A 21823-nucleotide genomic window follows, 5' to 3' on the forward strand; every position below is an offset into this window, starting at 1 on the left:
TTTTTTTACACATATTGGATGACTGGCATATATTCTTATTTTGCACATACTATTCTTATGCACATAATACACACTGTCTGTCTGTATATCTGTCTGTCTATCTGTCTGTATATCTGTCTGTATGTCTATCTATCTGTCTGTCTGTCTATCTGTATATCTGCCTGTCTGTCTGTCTGTATATCTGCCTGTCTATCTGCCTGTCTGTCTGTCTGTATATCTGCCTGTCTATCTGTCTGTATATCTGTCTGTATGTCTGTATATCTGTCTGTCTATGTGTCTGTCTGTCTGTCTGTATATCTGTCTGTCTGTCTGTCTGTATATCTGTCTGTCTGTCTGTCTGTATATCTGTCTGTCTGTCTGTATATCTGTCTGTATGTCTGTATATCTGTCTGTCTATCTGTCTGTCTGTCTGTATATCTGTCTGTCTGTCTGTCTGTCTGTCTCTCTGTCTGTCTGTATATCTGTCTGTATATCTGTCTGTATGTCTGTATATCTGTCTGTCTGTATATCTGTCTGTCTGTCTGTCTATCTGTCTGTCTGTCTGTCTGTCTGTATATCTGTCTGTCTGTCTGTCTGTCTATCTGTATATCTGCCTGTCTGTGTATCTGTCTGTCTGTCTGTCTGTATGTCTGTATATCTGTTTGTATATCTGTCTGTATGTCTATCTATCTGTCTGTCTGTCTATCTGTATATCTGCCTATCTGTCTGTCTGTATATCTGTCTGTCTATCTGTATATCTGTCTGTTTATCTGTCTGTCTGTCTGTCTGTCTGTCTGTCTGTCTGTATATCTGTCTGTCTGTCTGTCTGTCTGTCTGTCTGTCTGTATATCTGTCTGTCTGTCTGTATATCACCATTTAAACAAACAAACTTTTTGAAGTTTTTAGAATAAATATTACATAAAGGTAAGTAATCCATATTTAAATAATATGCTGAGTTTGTAATAGTTTGTATAAGAGTAAATCATCATTCCGTGATGTATGTTAGTTTGTTTATTGATTTATTTGTGTAAACATGTCCATTCAGCAGTGACCCTGACAGAACCCCTTCTCCAGGCAACACATACGGGTCTTTTGGCTTGTCAACCGTCTTCCCACAATTCCATCGCACCGGAAATGAGCTTTGTTCGTTTTTTTCTTTTTCTTTTTCTACACCCGTATTCTTCAAAATCCCGCCTCCTGCGCTAGTATTTGTCAGTTACTAAAGGATATTTACAAGCCATTAGCCAATTGTACATTAGAAGTGTGATTATCAGCCAATAATATTGAGGGAGGCGGGGCTTGTGGGAAAACGGTTGGTAAAATAGTAACTCCGAGGGAATTGATCCGTATCGTGAGCTGTTGTGAGGCTGAAGCGGAAAGGGGACAAGCAGCCTGGGGCAGCTGCTATGCCGCTGGGACGATGGCTGCGTTCGGTATGTTGAGTTACGAGCACCGGCCTTTGAAGCGGCCCAGACTCGGTCCTCCGGACGTTTATCCCCAAGACCCGAAGCAGAAAGAGGTGAGAAGCTGATTGGGTTCGTTCTTTGTCCAGTGGGGAGATAATTAAAGTGTGCACTAAAATACGGTAGCGTTAGCGTTAGTAAGCGTTAGCTAGTTAGCGTTAATTAGCATTAGCTGTTAGCGTTAGCGCTAGTTAGCGCTAGCGCTAGTTAGCGTTAGCTAGCTTCTCAACAGCGGGGTTAAAAACAGAGCGAGAGACTGAGGCAGAGAAAGAGAGAATTTATTGTGCACAAAAATACGGTATCGTTAGTTAGCGTTAGCTAGCTACTCAACAGCGGTGCTAAAAACAAGAGAGAGTCAGACAGAGACAGAGAGTCAGACAGAGACAGAGAGTCAGACAGAGACAGAGAGTCAGACAGACAGAGAGTCAGACAGAGAGAGAGACAGTCAGACACAGAGAGAGTCAGACAGAGAGAGAGACAGTCAGACACAGAGAGAGACACAGAGAGAGAGACAGACAGTCAGACACAGAGAGAGACAGACAGTCAGACACAGAGAGAGACAGACAGTCAGACACAGAGAGAGACAGACAGTCAGACACAGAGAGAGACAGACAGTCAGACACAGAGAGAGACAGACAGTCAGACACAGAGAGAGACAGACAGTCAGACACAGAGAGAGACAGACAGTCAGACACAGAGAGAGACAGACAGTCAGTCAGACACAGAGAGAGACAGACAGTCAGTCAGACACAGAGAGAGACAGACAGTCAGTCAGACACAGAGAGAGACAGACAGACAGTCAGACACAGAGAGAGACAGACAGACAGTCAGACACAGAGAGAGTCAGACACAGAGAGACATACAGACACACAGAGAGAGAGACAGACAGACAGACACACAGAGAGAGAGACAGACAGACAAAGAGAGAGAGACAGAGAGAGAGAGACAGAGAGAGACAGACAGACAGAGACAGACAGACAGAGACAGACAGACGGACCGAGACAGAGAGACAGAGAGAGACAGACAGACCGAGTGACCGAGAGAGAGAGACAGAGACAGACAGATAGACAGAGAGAAAGAGACAGACAGACAGACAGACAGAGAGTCAGAGGCAGGCGCACAGGCCTATAGCCACACGCTAACTACTAAACATTACTCTTGTATTATAGTCACAGCTGCAGTCAGTTTTTTTGTTGCAGTAATAAACATAACCAGTTTGCTAAACTAGCAGCAGAATTGGATTAAAGTTAGCTAGCTCTAATGCTAACACCTGTGTGTGTCTGTGTGTGTGTGTGTGTGTGTGCGTGTGTGTGTGTGTACTTGTCATGTATAACACTTGTTTATTTAGGCTGGCTACAGGGTCTACATGTTCACACGGCGGTTGTGTGTAGTTTCACTTTTAATCAGGAATATCTTTATGTTCTGTGTGAAAATGTGAATTCATGGATTAAAATGTCCCAGTTCAGGAGTTCAAGGGAGTTAAAGGGACAGTGCAGTACAGATTTCTTTTAAAATTTACAGACCTCATCAATGTCTTTTACATCTAAACTATATAGCAATGCACTTTATTTAAATATTTATTTGATCCAGAGGGTTTTCTTTTAATTAATTAATTAATTAATTAATTTTTTATTATTGAATATTGCATGCAAATAAAATTGAATACAATTTACATGCCCTGTCAGAACAAAAAAAAAAACTTTGTTGAGCCGTGTGCAATATTTATTTACTTATTTATTTATGTATGTATTTATTTATTTGTTTTTAACCTTCTGAACTTTCCAAAATCAAAACAGGTTTCTATCAGAATCAGGTTTATAGGCCAATTTAGTTCCAGCTGTTTGTGACTCTCAAATAATAATAATATAATAATAGTTAATAGTAGTGTAATGATATTTGTAATCGTCTTTGTTTAGAAATCGTGAAGGAATATAAGCGGTTGGTATAACACTAAATAATTAAAGCACTTCAACAAAAGACTTTATGTTGTGGAAAATACAGTGATCTAAAGTAGAGAACATTAACCACTGTAGCATGAAAAGATTACAACTAAATACAGTTAGTGTGCTTTAGCTCTTTATCCTGATTTTATTTATTCTCTTCTGTTAAGGCCGGATTTTGACTTTTGTGTACTGTATGCTTAACTTGGTTGTGTTGTTTTTGTTTGTTTATTTATTTATTTTTGCTTTGGGTTATTTTTATGTATTTTTTAAATAAAAGGTCAGAGTACTAGTGGTGGTTTTTGGTGGTATCCTGAGTCTGTAACCTAGTGAATCAGTGTTAATGTATTTATTGATCGAGGCTCCAAAGCACCTTTATACGTCGCTCTGTCAAATGGCGTAAATGTAAAATTTTGAGGTTTACTGCCGTCACAAACGATTAGGACGTGTAGAGGCCCTTGCTTCAAGTGAATTGAGCGTGGCTGCAGGACATCACGGGTTCCTCATGTTGCTCAGGTGTGATCTCAATCCGTTCTTCTTCCAGTCTCTTGCACAGGTTTGTGACAGTATAAGTAATAAGTTTGGGGTTATTAGCTATACCAGTTCACACAATTTGGACATGCACCTGTTCACTGCCCTCACGCTGCTGCCATTCAGTTTGTGCTCTTATTATGTTTATATTTATAGTGATGCACCAGTGTCGTAATGTAACGGAATTCAAATACTTCGTTCCTGTACTTAAGTAAAAATTTCACATATCTGTACTTTACTTCGCTATTTAAATTTGTCAACTTTCACTTTTACTCCACTACATTTCCGAGATAAAATGTATACTTTTAGTCCGTTATATTTCCAATAAGCATCTTCGTTACTCGTTACTACAAAATAAAATCATAAGAAATGTGTGCGACTGCAATAAGGGAGGTTTGGCCAATCACTGCTCCTACGATTGTCACTGCACGTCCGCATGCACGCTCTACGGAGAAGCACAGATACGCACAGTCAGAGCTGGAGGCGTTTATCTATAACGGCGGCAACCAAAAGCAGTGAAATGTCACTACTTATTATCAGAGTTGATAGCACAAACAAAATATTAATGCAGTATCAATACTAAATAAAAATAACATTTATTGATTTGGAATTTGTTCTGTGAATATTTTATCAATGACTGCATTCATTGGACAAACTGTTTGTAGAGAATGCACACATACTGTACATGAACTGATTTGATTCAAGACTGGCATCATAACATCATGCATAAAATTTTGGTGTCCACTTTTGCCATTTAATAATACCATAACTTTTGGCTTACTATGTAGTCATATAATATATAATATAAAACTCTTCTTGTTTTAAATTCTCACTGAGGGCTAAAACCCCAAAAGATGAAACCCTAGAACCGGCCCTGATCTTATGCCTACGGAAAATCACTGAAATTTTACTTTTACTTCATATACTTAAGTACATTAAATATCAGAAAATGACTTTTGATACTTAAGTACAGTAAATATCCTGATACTTTAAGACTTTTACTTGAGTAATATTCTAAAAGGTGACTTTCACTACTACCAAAGTCTTTTTCCAGTACGATACTTGTACTTTTACTCAAGTATTGCTTTCTAGTACTTTATACAACACTGCTGTGCACTGCCTGCTGGAGTGCTTTCATTTCCCCAGGTGGGATTAATAGGAAGTTTATCTAATGGTGTTTCTAATTTGTTTATTTTTGCTTTCATTTCCCCACATTAACTCCGCCTCCACTCTCTAGACCCTGTAGTCGTACTAAGGCTTGATCATGTCTGAGTTACGCGAAAGCACTGTGACGGTGTTGTAGCTACGATGATGATAATTAGCATGATCACAAAGAATATTTTACAACAGCTAGTAAATGGTAAACTGACGTGGGTCGAAATAATCCGATTTCATTTGCACTTCTATTTGAAGTTTGTGTTTTCTAAACACCACTTGTCTTTTGTAATCTCTCACGTGTATAAAATATTATTGTTTATATTCACAAGTTTAAACTAGGTCATAGTTATGCCATGTGTTAGCCTGCAATATGTGACTCTCAACTAGAACGTCGATTTCCCTTCCTCGTACAGCTGCAAAGCGAACTGCGATTCGTTCATTTTCGTCCATTTAGAATTATACTTGGTTTTGCAAATAATTTATGAAAGGACATTTATCAAGTCTTTTTTTTTGTTCTTTTCTTTTTCTTTTTAACTCAAGAATTATAACATCTCTGGCTCACTGTTTAAACGAAGGGGGAAATGACCGTGTCCAATCGATTAGAATCAAGCGCCTCACTTAAAGTGAAGTAAAGGCAATGCCGTCCAATTTACTTCGTGGCAGTGTTATTTTCGTGCACAATACTAAGGATGGAAATTAAAGGATTTGTACATGCATCTTTACAGAATGTTCTCGAATAAGATTTAAAAAAAAAAATAAAAACAATAAAAAAAATAGTGAGACCAACAAACAGACAGATTAGAATGTAGCCAAAAACATGTGGGCTAATGTAGCAGGGGACTGCTTACATCTCCGAATCTCTTATTTTTAACAGCACGAACGCTGTTTTGTTGGCAATTTGAATGCAGCGCCACACTCTTATGTTGTCACCATGGCAACCGGGAGTATAAACGCCTACTGGCAACTTGCAGTGATAAAATCGGTGTGTGTGTCAACGTGGCTTAACATCTTTGCGGAAATACTCGCTGATTCATTCAGTCGGCGTTGTTTCATCAGCCACATCACTTGTTAGTAATGCCGTTATATCATTTAAGTCATTTAAACAACTGAAAACTTTGAGCGCCTCGTCTGTGTCCGCGTCTGTTGTGTCGATGCAGCTGGAATCTGATTAAGAACAGAACTCTTTTTGGTCGTGTCTGTTTCATAATGAGATTTCACTATCGAAGTCAAAGTCTCTATCACATCCACTGTATGAGGAAATCACACGTATTTTGCACGTTTTTAGTCGCCTTTAGACAGACAGACGGACTGTTTTCACTGCTGTGTGTTAAGCCGGTCCTTTGTGTGAGGTGGAGATAAATGCAGAAAGCCAGGAAAGTGTCATATATATAAAAAATGTTTGTTTGTTTGTTTGTGTGTGTGAAGACACTTCAGTCTCCCCAAGCCCATACCTACAAGCTCTGTATCTCATTAAAACCTTTAGCCGTCTAAATGATTTCTGTCATGAGCTGGGTCTCTAATTACAAACCTGCGGTGTGCAGTATAAGTCTTTACTAATCTTGTATCCCAGATGAGTGGTGTATTGAGAACAGCTTTCAGTAGCTTTATGAGGTTAAATGAATATGAACTCGCTGTAATGGGAAAACCGTTAGTGTTCGTACTCAGCACTGGTCTAGGATATTGTATGTGTGTAGTTTTGTTAGTTTGTTTAGGCCATCCTTAAAAATATTCTTGTTTGTCGTAACCCGACTGACCCTGTCAATTTAGGACCGACTCAATTTTTTTAATTTATTTTTGCTTTAAGTCCGACTGACTTGCTGGTTGTAAATTTGCGTTAACACTGACCAATTTTTTTTTACTCTTCAAACAACTGATACAGAAGCAATAAAATAATATTGATTATATTTTAGTAAGTATTGTAAATATATAAATTGCCTAGGCCTACATACACACAGAGTCGATGGTTCCCGCTTGGTAATGATGGCTGTGGCTGCAGAAAACAAAATGTTTGCGGTCACTGTTCAAAGTCATACGGGTTCGGCACCATAATACATCTAAAAAAATTCATTAAAACAGCTTGACACCGCTTTAACTTGGCATGAAGCTCTGGAAAAACTGTGCCCAGCATCAAAATAAGGTTTGCAATGATGCGCCTGAAGGCACGGGTTGAAGACCCAGTCAGTGACGTCACGATATGCTAATTTGTTTAAATTCATACCAACGTAATCACCATCACCAAAATCGTACCTTTTTTTTTCATTGAAACTTGAAAAAAAAATAGATGTACTTACCGACCCTTTTTTTTTTTAACAGTTACTGCAAACCAAAATATTTTTAAGGATGGCCTTAGTGATGCCTCTTTTCCACCTGAAAGAACCGGGTGCTGGTTCAGAGCTAGCGCTGGTGCTGGTTCAAAGTTGGTTCCAATGGCGAACCTTCTAAGAACCGGTTTGCCTTTCCACCGGCTAGAGAGCCATCACAGCGCCGAGTGTGACGTCACTGTATACGTGTCACGTGTCCTAGCAACGTTAGCGCAGCAGCGGCAAACACAAACACAACAACAATGGCGGATGTTGCTTTACTGTTAATGCTCATGGCTTTACGAACATACATTGGCATCCAAACGCGGCAAATAAAACGTGTACGTGCGGCTCCGTGTAATCTGTATAAACGGAGGTTGTAATCGATAAAGTACATAACATTATTTTATCGTTAACACAGAAAAAAATTAGCCTTAGCATATAGCTACCTACTATCATGTGTGCTGATAATGTATCATATCACGGTAAAGTAAAAATGTATTAAACATTAGTAAACTTAAGGTACATTATCAAATGCGCTAACAGTAGCCCCGCCCACAGCTCCTGACGCAAGCGGTTGTTAAGTCTAGACCAGCAACGTTTTGGTGCTACTTAAGAACCACTTTTCCTGGTTCAGAGTTGGTGCTTTGGCGGTCGAAACAGAAAGAACTGGTTCTAAATTAGGCTCTGGCTCCGAACCAGCACTCAGACTGCCTCGGTGGAAAACGGGCATAAGATGTAGAGACTGTCACGTTGTGCTGAACTGGCTCCACTATTAGCGTTGGGATAGAAACACAGATCGATTTTTCCAGACTTCCACCCATTGTTCCTTCTCCGCTCTATTAAAACATATGATTTGTGCTTTAGCTAAACCTTAGTACTCTTACTATTAGCCTTTGCAGTTCTGTGCTCTGTCTCTGAAAGATTTCCTCTCATTGTTGTTTAGGATGAACTGACTGCTCTGAATGTCAAGCAGGGATTCAATAACCAGCCAGCCGTGTCAGGGGATGAGCATGGAAGTGCTAAAAATGTCAACTTTAACCCCTCTAAGGTAGGTTCCTTATAGCAACACACATTGAACTTGTGTGTGTCTTTCGCTGTGCATGTGGGTGTATCTGTCGCTGTGCGTGTGGATGTGTCTGTCGCTGTGCGTGTGGATGTGTCTGTCGCTGAGCGTGTGGATGTGTCTGTCGCTGCGCGTGTGGATGTGTCTGTCGCTGCGCGTGTGGGTGTGTCTGTCGCTGCGCGTGTGGGTGTGTCTGTCGCTGCGCGTGTGGGTGTGTCTGTCGCTGCGCGTGTGGGTGTGTCTGTCGCTGCGCGTGTGGGTGTGTCTGTCGCTGCGCGTGTGGGTGTGTCTGTCGCTGCGCGTGTGGGTGCGTCTGTCGCTGCGCGTGCGTCTGTCGCTGTGCGTGCGTCTGTCGCTGTGGGTGTGTCTGTCGCTGTGGGTGTGTCTGTCGCTGTGCGTGTGTCTGTCGCTGCGCGTGTGGGTGTGTCTGTCGCTGCGCGTGTGGGTGTGTCTGTCGCTGCGCGTGTGGGTGTGTCTGTCGCTGCGCGTGTGGGTGTGTCTGTCGCTGCGCGTGTGGGTGTGTCTGTCGCTGTGGGTGTGTCTGTCGCTGTGGGTGTGTCTGTCGCTGTGCGTGCGTGTGTCTGTCGCTGTGCGTGCGTGTGTCTGTCGCTGTGCGTGCGTGTGTCTGTCGCTGTGCGTGCGTGTGTCTGTCGCTGTGCGTGCGTGTGTCTGTCGCTGTGCGTGCGTGTGTCTGTCGCTGTGCGTGCGTGTGTCTGTCGCTGTGCGTGCGTGTGTCTGTCGCTGTGCGTGCGTGTGTCTGTCGCTGTGCGTGCGTGTGTCTGTCGCTGTGCGTGCGTGTGTCTGTCGCTGTGCGTGCGTGTGTCTGTCGCTGTGCGTGCGTGTGTCTGTCGCTGTGCGTGCGTGTGTCTGTCGCTGTGCGTGCGTGTGTCTGTCGCTGTGCGTGCGTGTGTCTGTCGCTGTGCGTGCGTGTGTCTGTCGCTGTGCGTGCGTGTGGGACGCTGTGCGTGCGTGTGGGTCGCTGTGCGTGCGTGTGTCTGTCGCTGTGCGTGTGGGTGTGTCTGTCGCTGTGCGTGTGGGTGTGTCTGTCGCTGTGCGTGTGGGTGTGTCTGTCGCACAGCGTGTGGGTGTGTCTGTCGCTGTGGGTGTGAGACACTGTGGGTGTGAGAGAGAAAGGTACAAGTCTTCCACCAAGCTGATCTGAACCTCTGTATTGCTCCTTATTATTATTTTTTTTTAGATTAGCTCAAATTTCAGCAGCATCATTGCAGAAAAACTGCGATGCAACACCTTCCCAGACACAGGAAAGAGGAAGCCACAGGTCAACCAGAAGGACAACTTCTGGCTGGTCACTGCACGGTCACAGAGCTCCATCAACAACTGGTTTACAGATTTGGCTGGAACTAAACCGCTCACTCAGCTGGCTAAGAAGGTTGGATTTCATCTGATGGCTTTTATTTTGTTTGTTTTTTTTGTTATTTTATGTTTATTTGTTTTAAGTTTATTCAGCAAATATAAGTACAAAATGGAGACATGGACCTATAGCAGAGCTGTAACAAACTTTGTTTACACACATTTTACTCTAAGAAGGCTGAAATATAAGACCCAACACTTTCATACAGAAACTTGTCTCGTTCTTTGGACGCTTACAGCTGTGCTGTTCTAAAAAATGAATGTGCTCCTTCTTATTCAATAAGTCAACCCTGCTGTGGTAAAGCGTGAGTTATTATACTATATGTTTTCATGGCAAATTAATGATCCTGCCCAGAGCCCCTGATGTCACCGGCTCTTTCTGCCAGACAGCCACAATTCTCTGGCCAAGAATCCGTTCTCTTGCAGCGAAACCTTTTGATATATCGATTAGTTCCCGTTTCTTGAGTCAATGTACCTTAGGGGGGAAAAGTGAAAACAGATCGCAGTTGTGTATTTTTGTCTTTTTTATTATTTTTTTTGTTTGTTTATTAAAAATCGCTTTTGTTTAACAATGTGCTGTCTGTTTGCGTGCGCCAGGTCCCTATCTTTAGTAAGAAAGAGGAGGTTTTTGGATATTTGGCCAAATACCTGGTCCCAGTCATGCGTTCTGCCTGGATGATTAAAATGACCTGCGCGTATCATGCTGCCATAACCGAAACAAAAGTCAAGAAGAGGCACGTCATCGACCCCTGCATAGGTACGTGTGCGCGTACACTGTGCATGTTAATTTTCCCCAGCGTTCTCTGAACGTATTCACGTTATCACATGATGGTTTTTCATGGTTGTGCTCAGTAATTAGACTGTCTGTCGGTTTTCTCCAACGTCTGCAGAATGGACTCAGATCATTACAAAGTACCTCAGCGAGCAGCTGCAGAAGGTTGCCGAGTTTTACCGGCAGTCTCCCAGCCAGGGCTGCGGCTCTCCTCTGCCCGCTCCTCCGGCCGAGGTGGAGACGGCGATGAAGCAGTGGGAGTACAACGAGAAACTGGCAATGTTCATGTTTCAGGTGAGACTCTCAGTCACTCTTCAGCATCCATTAGAAGGTCTTCCCAGAAGAGTGGTGCTTACAAGGCCACAAAATTGAACTTTCAATAGTTAAAGACTTTGATCTAATTTGGGAGCCTAATGCATACCTCTTGTGTTTTGCAGGACGGTATGTTAGACAGACACGAGTTCTTGACGTGGGTCCTGGAATGCTTTGAAAAGATTCGCCCAGGAGAGGACGAGCTTCTGAAGTTGCTGCTGCCACTCCTTTTACAGGTCGGTCTGTGTAGCGTCAGACCACGCCGTGCAATTACCACAAACACACACAGTGTTGCCCTGTACAGCTTCAGAACTCCTTTATTGTCCTCTTTATTATTGCGTCGTTCCGTCCCATTTAAAATGATCACCATCTCTCTTTTTCCTGTCCAGTATTCAGGGGAGTTTGTGCAGTCAGCCTACTTGTCTAGGAGGCTGGCGTATTTCTGCACACGGCGCCTAAACTTGCTGTTAAGTGATGGGAGTATAGGACCCAGTTCAGGAGGACACCCACCACACAGCATCACCAGTCAGCCAGGCAGCACTCTTCCCACCACCCCCACATCCCAGCCTGCAGGGGCCACCCAGCCCCAGACACCATTCACCGACTTCTACATCTGCCCCCAGCATCGGCCCGTGGTGTTCGGCCTCAGCTGCATGCTCCAGGTGCAGATGACTTTTTATGGAATAACAAAGATCCTCTATTGAGAAGTGTAATTTTGCAAAACTATGGATAGCTCCCATAACTTGATGGATCACATTTATGACACTAAAAGTGACTGCCTTGTCAGTACAGAGCACAATAAGGCCATTGTTAGGCACAGCAGGGAAGAAAAGTTGAGTTTGATCAGCATTCTTGAAATCTGTGTCTGAAACATTCTGTAAAGCCTTGTTTGTAAGTTTCACGAACAAAAGGCAGAATATCCACAGCGATTCAATATAAAAAATGAGAGCTGATTGTTGACAAAAGCATGACGATGCTAATATCATAACCGCTTTATCACAATGAAACCTCTCTAGGGGTAAGACATCATAATTTTGTTGGGTTTTTGAAAATAACACGTTTAAAAAAATATATTTTACATCATCAAAAGCAACACTGTGCTAATGAGCACCACAAAATACATATTTTATTATTGTTTTGTTTAGTTCAGCATTTGTGTGTTATAGTATTTTACACAATATAAGGCGCACCTAAAAGCCTTATATTTTCTCAAAAATCAGCCGTGCGCCTAATAATCCGGTGCGCATTATGTGTGCACTGAGTTCCATAAATCTGTAAAAATGTTGTTGTGCGACTTTGGTAAGCGCTCTGCTTTATTGACTGTCGGACCGTTTCCGCGGACACAGAGACGTAATACATACACTACGTACACTGGCAGCGATAAACCAATCAGAGAACATTACGTAATACGTACAGTACATACGCTTACCTCCGCCACGCCTCCGGTAGGTACAGTATAACTACCGGTATGTTGCAAAACATTTGTTTCTTCCTAACCATTATGCGCTCCACACTCCAGTCCAGTAGGTGGCGGTAAATGCACCTTAAGTTGGTTTGCCATCCGCTAATAAAAATCAAATGCTTACGAGGCACAATACAAACTACATGCTATCAGTTACACGGTTGTAAATGGGAATAGAGCAGCTGAAAGAATTCAACATCAATGTATGTATGGTTCGGAAGTGGAGGAAGCAAGAAAATAAAAAAATGTACTTCGAAGAGTTAAGAAGACACAGTAGATGAGGACTTTGATGGATTTGTGGGAGAAGATTGATTAAAAAATAGTGTGTGTATTGTTAAATAGTAGAATAAAGTTCAACTAAACTGTTTTGCTTCTGTTACCTTTTTTTTTTGTAGACCGTATGTTTTAGCATGCGCCTTATAATTCGGTGCACCGTATGGTGCGGAAAATACTGTATGCTGTAAGTCATGTGAAACGGTGCATCAGATAGCTGTTGGAAAATCACTATGTTTACCCAAGAATCTTTATTTTCTGTTTGCTTTGCTTCTAAGTAGATAGCAAACCCCCACGAAATTGGAGATATAGATTCATGGCATATTGTGGGTGGAAAGTTCTGGAAATTATGTTTTGTCCCTAACTGTTCTGTAAAGACTGTATGAAATCTTTCACAAGCAGTCCGGACAAAGTATAAAGAGCAACACTTCTCATAAGAACCCTGTGTCCAAGTCTCAAGTCACAGCAGTTAATATTAAAGGCATTTATCAAGCAGGCGCTGTAATGAAGCTCGTAACGACAGCCCCATAGGCTCTAGTTAGAATTATGTAAATGAGAGCCGAATCGTCGGCTCTTTCAACATTTCAGTGTGGAGTAATGGTCTGAATTTGCTCCTAATTATGGATAAAGTGCAGTGATTGTTTGTTTTTCTTCTTTCTGTCCTGTGCAGAGCATTGTGCTGTGCTGTCCTAGTGCTCTGGTTTGGCACTACTCGCTTACAGACAGTCGGAATAAGACGGGATCTCCGCTGGACCTTCTGCCCATCGCACCCTCGAACCTGCCCATGCCAGGCGCCAACAGCACCTTCAACCAGCAGGTACGATATCCTGCTTCTTAGTTTCTTCTTTAAGTAAAATTATTTTGTCTTTGAGAATACATGCACACAAGACAGGTTGCATAAACTCATTCAAATGCAGGTTGTGAGCATCAGTTAATGTTCACATCAATCAGAAGACTAAAGTGCCAAGACAGGCTGATGTGAAGATTCCAAAAACTGCTGATCTACTGAGATTTTCACACCGCAGTCTGTAGAGTTGGTACAGATTAATGTTAAAAAGAAACATCCAGATAGCAGCAGTTCTGAGGAGAGCCTGGAGGATAACAGTAACTCCGATAACCACTCTTTACATCCACGGTGAGCAGAAAAGAGTTCAGCAGCAGAAGTCCATGTCTGATCAGAGTTGTCAGCCCAGAAAAATAATCACATGCTCTTATCCAGAGCAACGTCGTTTTATCTTATTTATACAACAGTTAAGGTTAAGGACTTTGCTCAAGGGCCCAGTTTTAAACGCAGGATCTTCCAATTAGTAGCGCAACACCACTGATCAGATGATAAATAGAAACAATGTACTTTAATACTATTAAGTGATTTTCGAGGTTTTGAGATTTCATCACTGAACGATCTAATATAAAGATAAGTTGGGTGGACGAGATTTAATTATCTCTAAGGATCTCAAAGGAGGACCGAGGAACATGGTTTCATTTCCTGTGCCTTTGTTGTTGCGTCCCCCCCACCCCCCACACACACACAGGTCCGTGCTAAACTGCGAGAAATCGAAGAGCAGGTCAAGGAGAGGGGCCAGGCGGTGGAGTTTCGATGGTCCTTTGATAAATGTCAAGAAACAACAGCAGGTAAGTTCAATTCAAGTTCTTTAAATGGTTTGTTTGTTTATATATATATATATTAGGGATGGGCGATATGGCCTAAAATCCATATTGCGATATACATTACAGCCTCTTGCGATAACGATATATATTGCGATATATAAATTATAATAGAACTATTTCAGAACAGGTTACACAGACCCTTAGGAAAGCCAAACTGCTAAATGTATTTTTTAAGAAATAAAGAAACATGTCGTTTTGAGAACATTTATTGTGAAAAAGCAAAACTAATGATACAACAAAATGTTGCAGATAAATAAGTCTTTCCTTCTAAAAGGCACTATACTTAGTTCAAGTCCTTGGTTCTTAAATGCCACCCAAGTTGCAGAGAACATAAAAACTTGTGTCTTTTTAGTTAAGGAACATACACTGTACTGAAAATACTTCCAGTATTAATTAGGCAAAGAAAATTATTCTGTGTAAATGCACAGATACTTTGAATAAAAGCATATTTCAAACCTGCAGCCGAGGTAACACATTTGCTTTTAAACATTTTGTTCTCCTAATGAAATTAAAACTGGTGTCTTGTTAATAAAAAAATGGACACTGTGAATTAGGGATATACTTCCAGTATTAGGCATGGCTATTTTAAATAAAGAAAATTCTTCCAAGTGTAGTGCACATACTTCAAATGAAAACAAGTGCTAAATGAAAGCACAAAATAAATAAGTAAAATACTTTCAGTATAAGGAACATATACGTCAACTAAAAGAGAATTTTTAAAGTATAAAAGTTTCTTTACAGTAGTGCCATGCCATATATACAGTAAAAAGTGCAAATGTAGTTATTTTCTTAAAGGACACAAAATATGCAAAGCACAGGAAAAACTGTCTGGTGTTAGCATGTTAGCGCTAGCGTTAGCCTGTTAGCTCTTCCAAATATAAGGAGTACCTTTTGAAAATGACTGTTAGATTGAGGTTTGGATCAGTTCCTGTACTTTCTCTCATGCGTTCTTCGTACTGGATCTTGCGGTTGGCTGCATTGCCGTTGGTATTCAATGACGTGTAGTTTTGAGGTGGTAGAACAGATTAGTCATGTTACCGCTCTTAGCTGGAACTTTTGCCCCACACACTCTACAGAGTATATTTTTCTGCTGCTCGTCGGACGGCTTAAATCCAAACCAATAATAGATGTTGCACCGGTCTTTTTAACGAGCTCCTCTGTTTCGCTGACGCTTTCAGCCATGTTTATTCAAGATGACGAATATGATGATTCGTTGCAGCCGGCTGCAGCTCGTGGCTCTAAATTTCGCGGGTAGATTGCGTCATCAACATGCATTATCGCGATAGTGCAATAGAATTAAAATCTCTATCGTAGGCCAATGTTGTATCGTTTATATCGTTTATATCGCCCATTACTAATATATATATATATATATATATATATATATATATATATATATATATATATATATTTATTATTATTATTATTATTATTATTATTATTATTATTATTATTATAATAAGGTATAATATGGGATAAAACATTTGTCCTTCATGTGGTCACATCAAGCCACATTAAGAAAAAAATTAGAAAGCAGTTGTTTACGATCCTTCTGATGTACAGTATTCCCTCGCCACTTCACGGTTCAAGTTTCATGGCCTCAGTGCATCGCTGATTTTTCAAAAATATTCATCGAAAAATAAAAACGGTTTCCCAGGATGCCAGACAAAGAGGGAAAATCTCTCAAAGGCTTTGTACATACCCACGGGCACTCCGACAAGGCACATGATTGGTACCCGGCACGAGATCTGAGCTGATAGGCTGCGCATCATCGCATCCTCTCCCAGCTTCTTCCCTTGTTGTATCTCGCCACACTCGTTCACGCTGTCAACTGTGTCTCACGTGTTGTGTTTGAAATTAACTTTTCATTAAGCCCTTACAATGCCTCCTAAGCACCGTGCCCCTGCGAAAGATTCCTCTAGTGCGCCCAATAGGAAGATGATGACCATCAGTGAAAAGGTCAAACTTGGGGCCAATCCTACTTCGCAGATTTTCACCTAACGCGAGGGGTTCCGGTCCCCATTACCCGCGATAAACGAGGTATCACTGTATATCATCTGTGTGGAAACCGTGTTTTCTATCGGTGTGTCTGAACAGGCTTCACAATCGGTCGGGTGCTGCACACACTGGAGGTTCTGGACAACCACAGCTTTGAGAAGTCTGACTTCAGTAATTCTCTGGACTCGCTCTACAACCGAATCTTCGGGTCAGGCCAGAGTAAAGATGGACACGAGGTAACAAGGCATTTCGGTTCCTTTTCAATCCTGTTTCGTTTGCAGAATACTCTGTTATTGTTGGCTTTTTTTTTTTAAGTACTTTCCCAACTACTTGCATGTCTTCTATAGGAAAACGTGTGTGTTTTTAAACTTCTTATTATAGATGAGTCCAGACGATGACGCAGTGGTCACTCTGCTGTGCGAGTGGGCCGTGTGCTGTAAACGCTCAGGGAGGCACAGGGCCATGGTGGTGGCCAAGCTGTTAGAGAAGAGGCAGACCGAGATCGAGGCAGAGGTCAGAACTTCTACCAATTTGCTTTAAAGATTTTGTTAAATATAAATGCTTTCTAGCTTTACCTCGAAGATTTCACTATACGAATAGATCAACACATTCTCGTTGTTTATTGTTCCTTCACAGAGGTGTGGAGAGTCAGAGGTGGTGGATGAGAAGGGCTCGGTGTCTTCTGGCTCTCTCTCAGCTGCCACTCTTCCCGTCTTCCAGGATGTTCTGCTGCAGTTCCTGGACACTCAGGCCCCCATCCTTAGTGAGTCACTTTCTCACAAGCTTCCTCATTTACGCATTATAAACACATGTACCTTATTTTATGTCTTTGCCTCACAGAGTGACTTTAAAACCTCCGGGTTTTTTTTTTGTTTGTTTGTTTCTTCCTAATTTCAGTGCTTCGGTAGCTGCTTTTCTGATTGTATATTTTATTGTTTAGGTAGCTTTAACAGTCATGAATAAACCATCACACATCTGACCTCACGCACTGTCTTCGTGTCCCTCTGTGTAGCTGAGCCTGGTAATGAGAGCGAGCGTGTGGAGTTCTCTAACCTGGTGCTGCTCTTCTGCGAGCTCATCCGCCACGACGTCTTTTCCCACAACATCTACATGTGCACACTCATCTCCCGTGGTGACTTGGCCTCAGACTCCCACCTTCCCCGCCCACGTTCCCCTAGCGACGAGCCCTCTGACGAATCAGAACGCAAAGAGCAGGACACTGGAAGCGGGGTTAAAATGGAGGCATGTAATGTTTTGTTCTGAGCTGAGTGTCTCCTGGATAGCTTATGAAGACTCGTTTGGGAAATGTAATTCTTTTCTCTACCCTAGGACACTGGTCTGTCTGAGCCCATGGAAACTGATAACAACTCCAGCGCTAATTTTGATGAGGTGGGTTATAAAATGTGATCCAAACAACATTTTCTTTAAGAGCTGGATTAGTTTTTACCAGAGACGATTATATACTTTTGTGTTATGCATCTGACTGGATTACTATTTTATTTATATACTTATATACACACATTATACTATATACTAGAGCTGGGTGATATGTCCTGTACATTGAATCCCTGATTTTTATTTTTTTTTTTTGAGAAAAAGTCGATTTTTGATTTCAAAACAATTATTTATTTATCTAAAAAATAATAATAAATTAAATAAATAAAATGCCAGAGACTATAGGATAGATTTATTTATTTATTTATTTATTTATTTTTGAACAAGCTCTGAAAATACTTTTGGCTTGGAAGCTCATATCGTGGGTTGATTATTTTGAGCATATGATTAAATCCAGGCTTTTTTTTAAACTGTGTATATGGGCAGAATGTCTTTAGTAATGTAACGCACCACAGCATCAGTAATATCTTTCCATCGAGGCCCCTGCTTTTCATATGGGATACAGTGGGAAAATGTGTCCTCTTTGTTTACCTGTTTTTTAGCCTTTTTCAGCTGCTGCTGTGTTGTTTAGCTCGCAGCTCCACACACGTTCAACAAAGTGGTCCTGTTTGAGGTGCTGGAATAAATGAGTCATGCTGTTTCCTTTTAATTGGCAAAAACTTCAGACAAATTTAGCTTGTTCAACATCTGAAGTTGCGAACCCGAACCGTTTCCATATGACTGAAGAAACCACGTCTCTCTTGCCATGTTGGATTTCGCATTACCCAGTGGTGAATCCTTGGGCGGGGGGTGGTTGTTGTTTGTTTGTTTGTTTGTTTTTAGTTTTTTTTTGTTGGGGGGGGGGTGTTTAACCACAAATTCGAATTAATTGATAATAACAATTCATCGCACAGCTCTACCAAATACTACTATATACTGTGTGATTTGCCTGAATTTTCACACATGTTTTAGCTGGATACACATATTAGTGATACACAAGTTAGAATGCTACATCCAGCTAATTGGAGCTTTTCTGCCATAGTTTTTCTGTGTTCTAATGTAGAGGTCTTCACGGGTCCACTTAGATCCCAAAACCAGAGGCCCTAAAAGTTTCATGTGTACCTCGGACACGGGTCGGGTATAATAATAGCGGCATCGGGTCTCTGGTAATTTAAAATGAATGTGTTTTTACGAAAACAGACCCGAGAAGACCCGAACTACTGTTTCCCGTGTGTGTGCATCGACTCGAGTCCTTTTCCAACCTCTCCTCTGTTTGCCAAGACCGCTTGCGACATGTGGCTGTTGACGTGTGGCTGGCAGTAAGCTAATTTTCGTTGAAACAGACCTGTCAATCAATTTTGAATCCACGCTGTAGCAGTTACTTTAGTGTGGAGTTACGCAACATTCGGGTCCAGTTGGGTTAAAAAAATTGCTGTCGGGTCGGACTCGGGTCCAATTTTTCCGGGTTTGTCATGGGTCGGGTCTTTCTTAAAAAATAAATAAATAAATTATGCACGTTGGGTCCGGGTAAAAAGTGCTTCGGGTCACTTCGGGTGGGGTAGCTTTTTTTTAGACCCGAGAAGACCGCTATTCTAATGTCGAAACTTAACCTTCTCACTTGTCTTTGAGCAGATGTTTTCTCCTCCGATGCACTGTGAGGCAAAAGGAAGCCCCTCTCCAGAAAAAGCTGCTCCAGAGCAGGATGGGAAGAGCACTGCCAAGGAGAAGGGTTTGGACCCGACTTTCCCGCAGGTGTACGAGCAGCCACGGCACATCCAGTACGCCACACACTTCCCAATCCCTCAGGTGAGATCTGTTCCCCCTTTAAAGCATGTTCAGTAATGTCATTGTACAGACCCGTGTGGCAAAGTGATAGAAAAAAGAAGGTATTTGCCTCAACTTGTCTGGTCCAATGTTAGGAAAGACAATAAAAAATCAACACTTCTTATTTTTAAGATAGAAATGGTGCCAGGTTCCAGCAATTCTCCAGCAGTGCTCCAGTTTTTTTCCCCTCATCTCAAAAACCTGTCTGTAGGTGAATTGGCTAAAGCAAATTAATCCTAGTTTCCTAGTGAATGTATGTCTGCATGGCGCCATGGGACGCGCTGGCATCTCGTCCAGGGTGTATTCCCAGCGTTCCTGGAACAGGTTCTGGATCCTCGTGAACCTCACCAGAATAAAGCAATTACTAGTATGACTGGGTGGGAAAGAAAGAAAAATCAAGGTAAGAGGGGAAAAATATAAAGGAAAATAAAAGGCTAAGGAATGAAGGAAAAAGAAAGAGGATGAAGGATGGAAAAATCACAGAAGGAAAATGAAGGCAAAGGAGGGAAGGCGAGGAAAGTGGAAGCTCAGAGGCATCGGGTTACTGATCGGATGCTGCTGAATTCAAATACCAAAGACCTGTAAGTTGATGGGCCCCTGAGCAAGGCCCTTAACTGCACTGTTGTATAAACGAGATAAATGTTAGTCATTCTGGATAAGGGTGTCATAAATGTAAATGGTAAAAGAAAGAAGAGAAGGACAATTCAAAACATGAAGCTATGTATGAGCAGAAAGGATGGAAAGGGATGAAATTGAAAGAAGGAAAAGGAAGAAAAAGGAAATTAGGAAAAGGAAATGAATGAATGAATCGAAGGGCAAGGAAAGAAATGTGGAAAGCTGTAAGGAATGGGAGTAATGGGTGTGTGTTTATGTCCGGAGCTGTTCGTGTTCATGACTCATGTATGCAGGAGGAAAGTGCCAGTCACGAATGCAACCAGCGCCTTGTGGTTCTCTACGGAGTGGGCAAGCAGCGAGATGAGGCTCGGCACGCCATCAAGAAGATCACCAAAGACATCCTGAAAGTGCTGAACCGCAAGAGCACAGCAGAGACTGGTACTGACACACACACACACTGCAGAAGGTGCTTGATGCAGGCATATCTGGGGTCCGTCTTCGTACATTGTCTCAGTCTAATGAAGCCTTATGCTTTAAATGCAGATCTGTCTTTAATTGACCCATCAGACCCACAGATTATCCGATATTCTTTAAAGAATTCCACAAATTCTAATAAATACAAGCCAAAACGCTCACATTTACAATTGATAAAAAATGACCCGATTTTTTTATTTTGACAAACTCATTTGTTTGAGGTATGATTTTAAACAAACACCTATTAAATATTCACACAAGTTATTAAAGCCCCAGGGGAAACTAATTCCATGCTTGCTTTCTAATAAAGTTAATGAATAATTGTCAGTATGAATAATTGATGTTTTCTCCTTTCACTGAAAATTGTGTGGTCCTTGTGTAAGTTTTAACTCCAACGATCCACAAGACGTTTTACTAAAAATCGAAGCGACCGTCAGTGTATCGGAGGCAACCATAAACTTGTGTTCTAACCTGTCGCAGAAGGGACGATCCTCTGTCCAACCCACTTTGCCATTTGTGTTTAGACTGTTGTGATTAGATTAGAATACTCTTTCACATCGAACACTCCTTGCATATTCGATTTTAAGCCATGTTTTATCCATCATATGATTTTTTTTTTTTTTTAAATTTTATTTACTTTTTTCCTCCAATTTTGGATTGCTCCACTTTAAACTTTGTATTTCTTCCTCTCTGTTCCTTTGTCTCCCCATCGCTTTCTCTCTCTCTCTCTCTCTCTCTCTCTCTCTCTCTCTCTCTCTCTCTCTCTCTCTCTAGCACTGTCTCTTTGTTTGTCACTCTCTTCTGCCGTCTCCCTCACGTTCTCTCTTCCTTCACCCCCCTCCACCCACTACCCCAGCTTTTCCTCTTCATTTTTCTCTCTTAATAACCAAACACGTTCATGCCGAGCACTGACCCACAGCTGTCATTGTAGGATTTGCATATCTGCAGGCTATTTCCATCCTAATAACCTTTTATTTGCTCATTATCTCCCTCCCAAATGTTTGGCCCTGTCAGCGAGAGTAAAGCCAAGCTCAGTCGTTGACTTTTGATGCTGTTGCTATCGAATCCATTTAATCATTTTCTTAGTGCTTTTTCCACCACACTTTATACCAGACTAATAATCATCATCATCATCATCATGGACCCAATATTCCGCAGCATAACAACCTTACAGAGCACATTTTTGTAACAAAAGCTTACCTTTTTTTTTTAAATGTTAATGTGTTTTCTTTTCTCTGTTTGC

General features: G+C 41.6%; 1 protein-coding gene across 8 annotated transcripts in view; it reads left to right on the forward strand.

The window, feature by feature from the left end:
- The first annotated feature begins 1201 nt into the window (after positions 1–1201).
- Positions 1202–21823, forward strand: part of med12 (mediator complex subunit 12) — a 45764-nt gene continuing 25142 nt past the window's right edge. For 5 of the 8 annotated variants that reach the window (XM_027165096.2, XM_027165099.2, XM_027165100.2 and 2 more), the window contains exons 1-16: positions 1206–1498; positions 8318–8422; positions 9636–9827; positions 10406–10565; positions 10699–10874; positions 11018–11128; positions 11282–11554; positions 13298–13444; positions 14160–14259; positions 16393–16529; positions 16675–16806; positions 16930–17056; positions 17306–17535; positions 17623–17682; positions 19300–19473; positions 20400–20544. In XM_027165096.2, the coding sequence (XP_027020897.2) occupies positions 1400–1498; positions 8318–8422; positions 9636–9827; positions 10406–10565; positions 10699–10874; positions 11018–11128; positions 11282–11554; positions 13298–13444; positions 14160–14259; positions 16393–16529; positions 16675–16806; positions 16930–17056; positions 17306–17535; positions 17623–17682; positions 19300–19473; positions 20400–20544 (2368 nt within the window). In that variant the 5' untranslated portion in view covers positions 1206–1399. Of the gene's footprint in view, positions 1499–8317; positions 8423–9635; positions 9828–10405; positions 10566–10698; positions 10875–11017; positions 11129–11281; positions 11555–13297; positions 13445–14159; positions 14260–16392; positions 16530–16674; positions 16807–16929; positions 17057–17305; positions 17536–17622; positions 17683–19299; positions 19474–20399; positions 20545–21823 lie in introns of all 8 variants that reach the window. The other 3 variants (XM_027165102.2, XM_027165098.2, XM_027165097.2) reach the window with 3 other exon arrangements.

This window comes from Tachysurus fulvidraco, chromosome 10, assembly GCF_022655615.1.
Source record: "Tachysurus fulvidraco isolate hzauxx_2018 chromosome 10, HZAU_PFXX_2.0, whole genome shotgun sequence".
Classification (NCBI taxonomy): domain Eukaryota; kingdom Metazoa; phylum Chordata; class Actinopteri; order Siluriformes; family Bagridae; genus Tachysurus; species Tachysurus fulvidraco.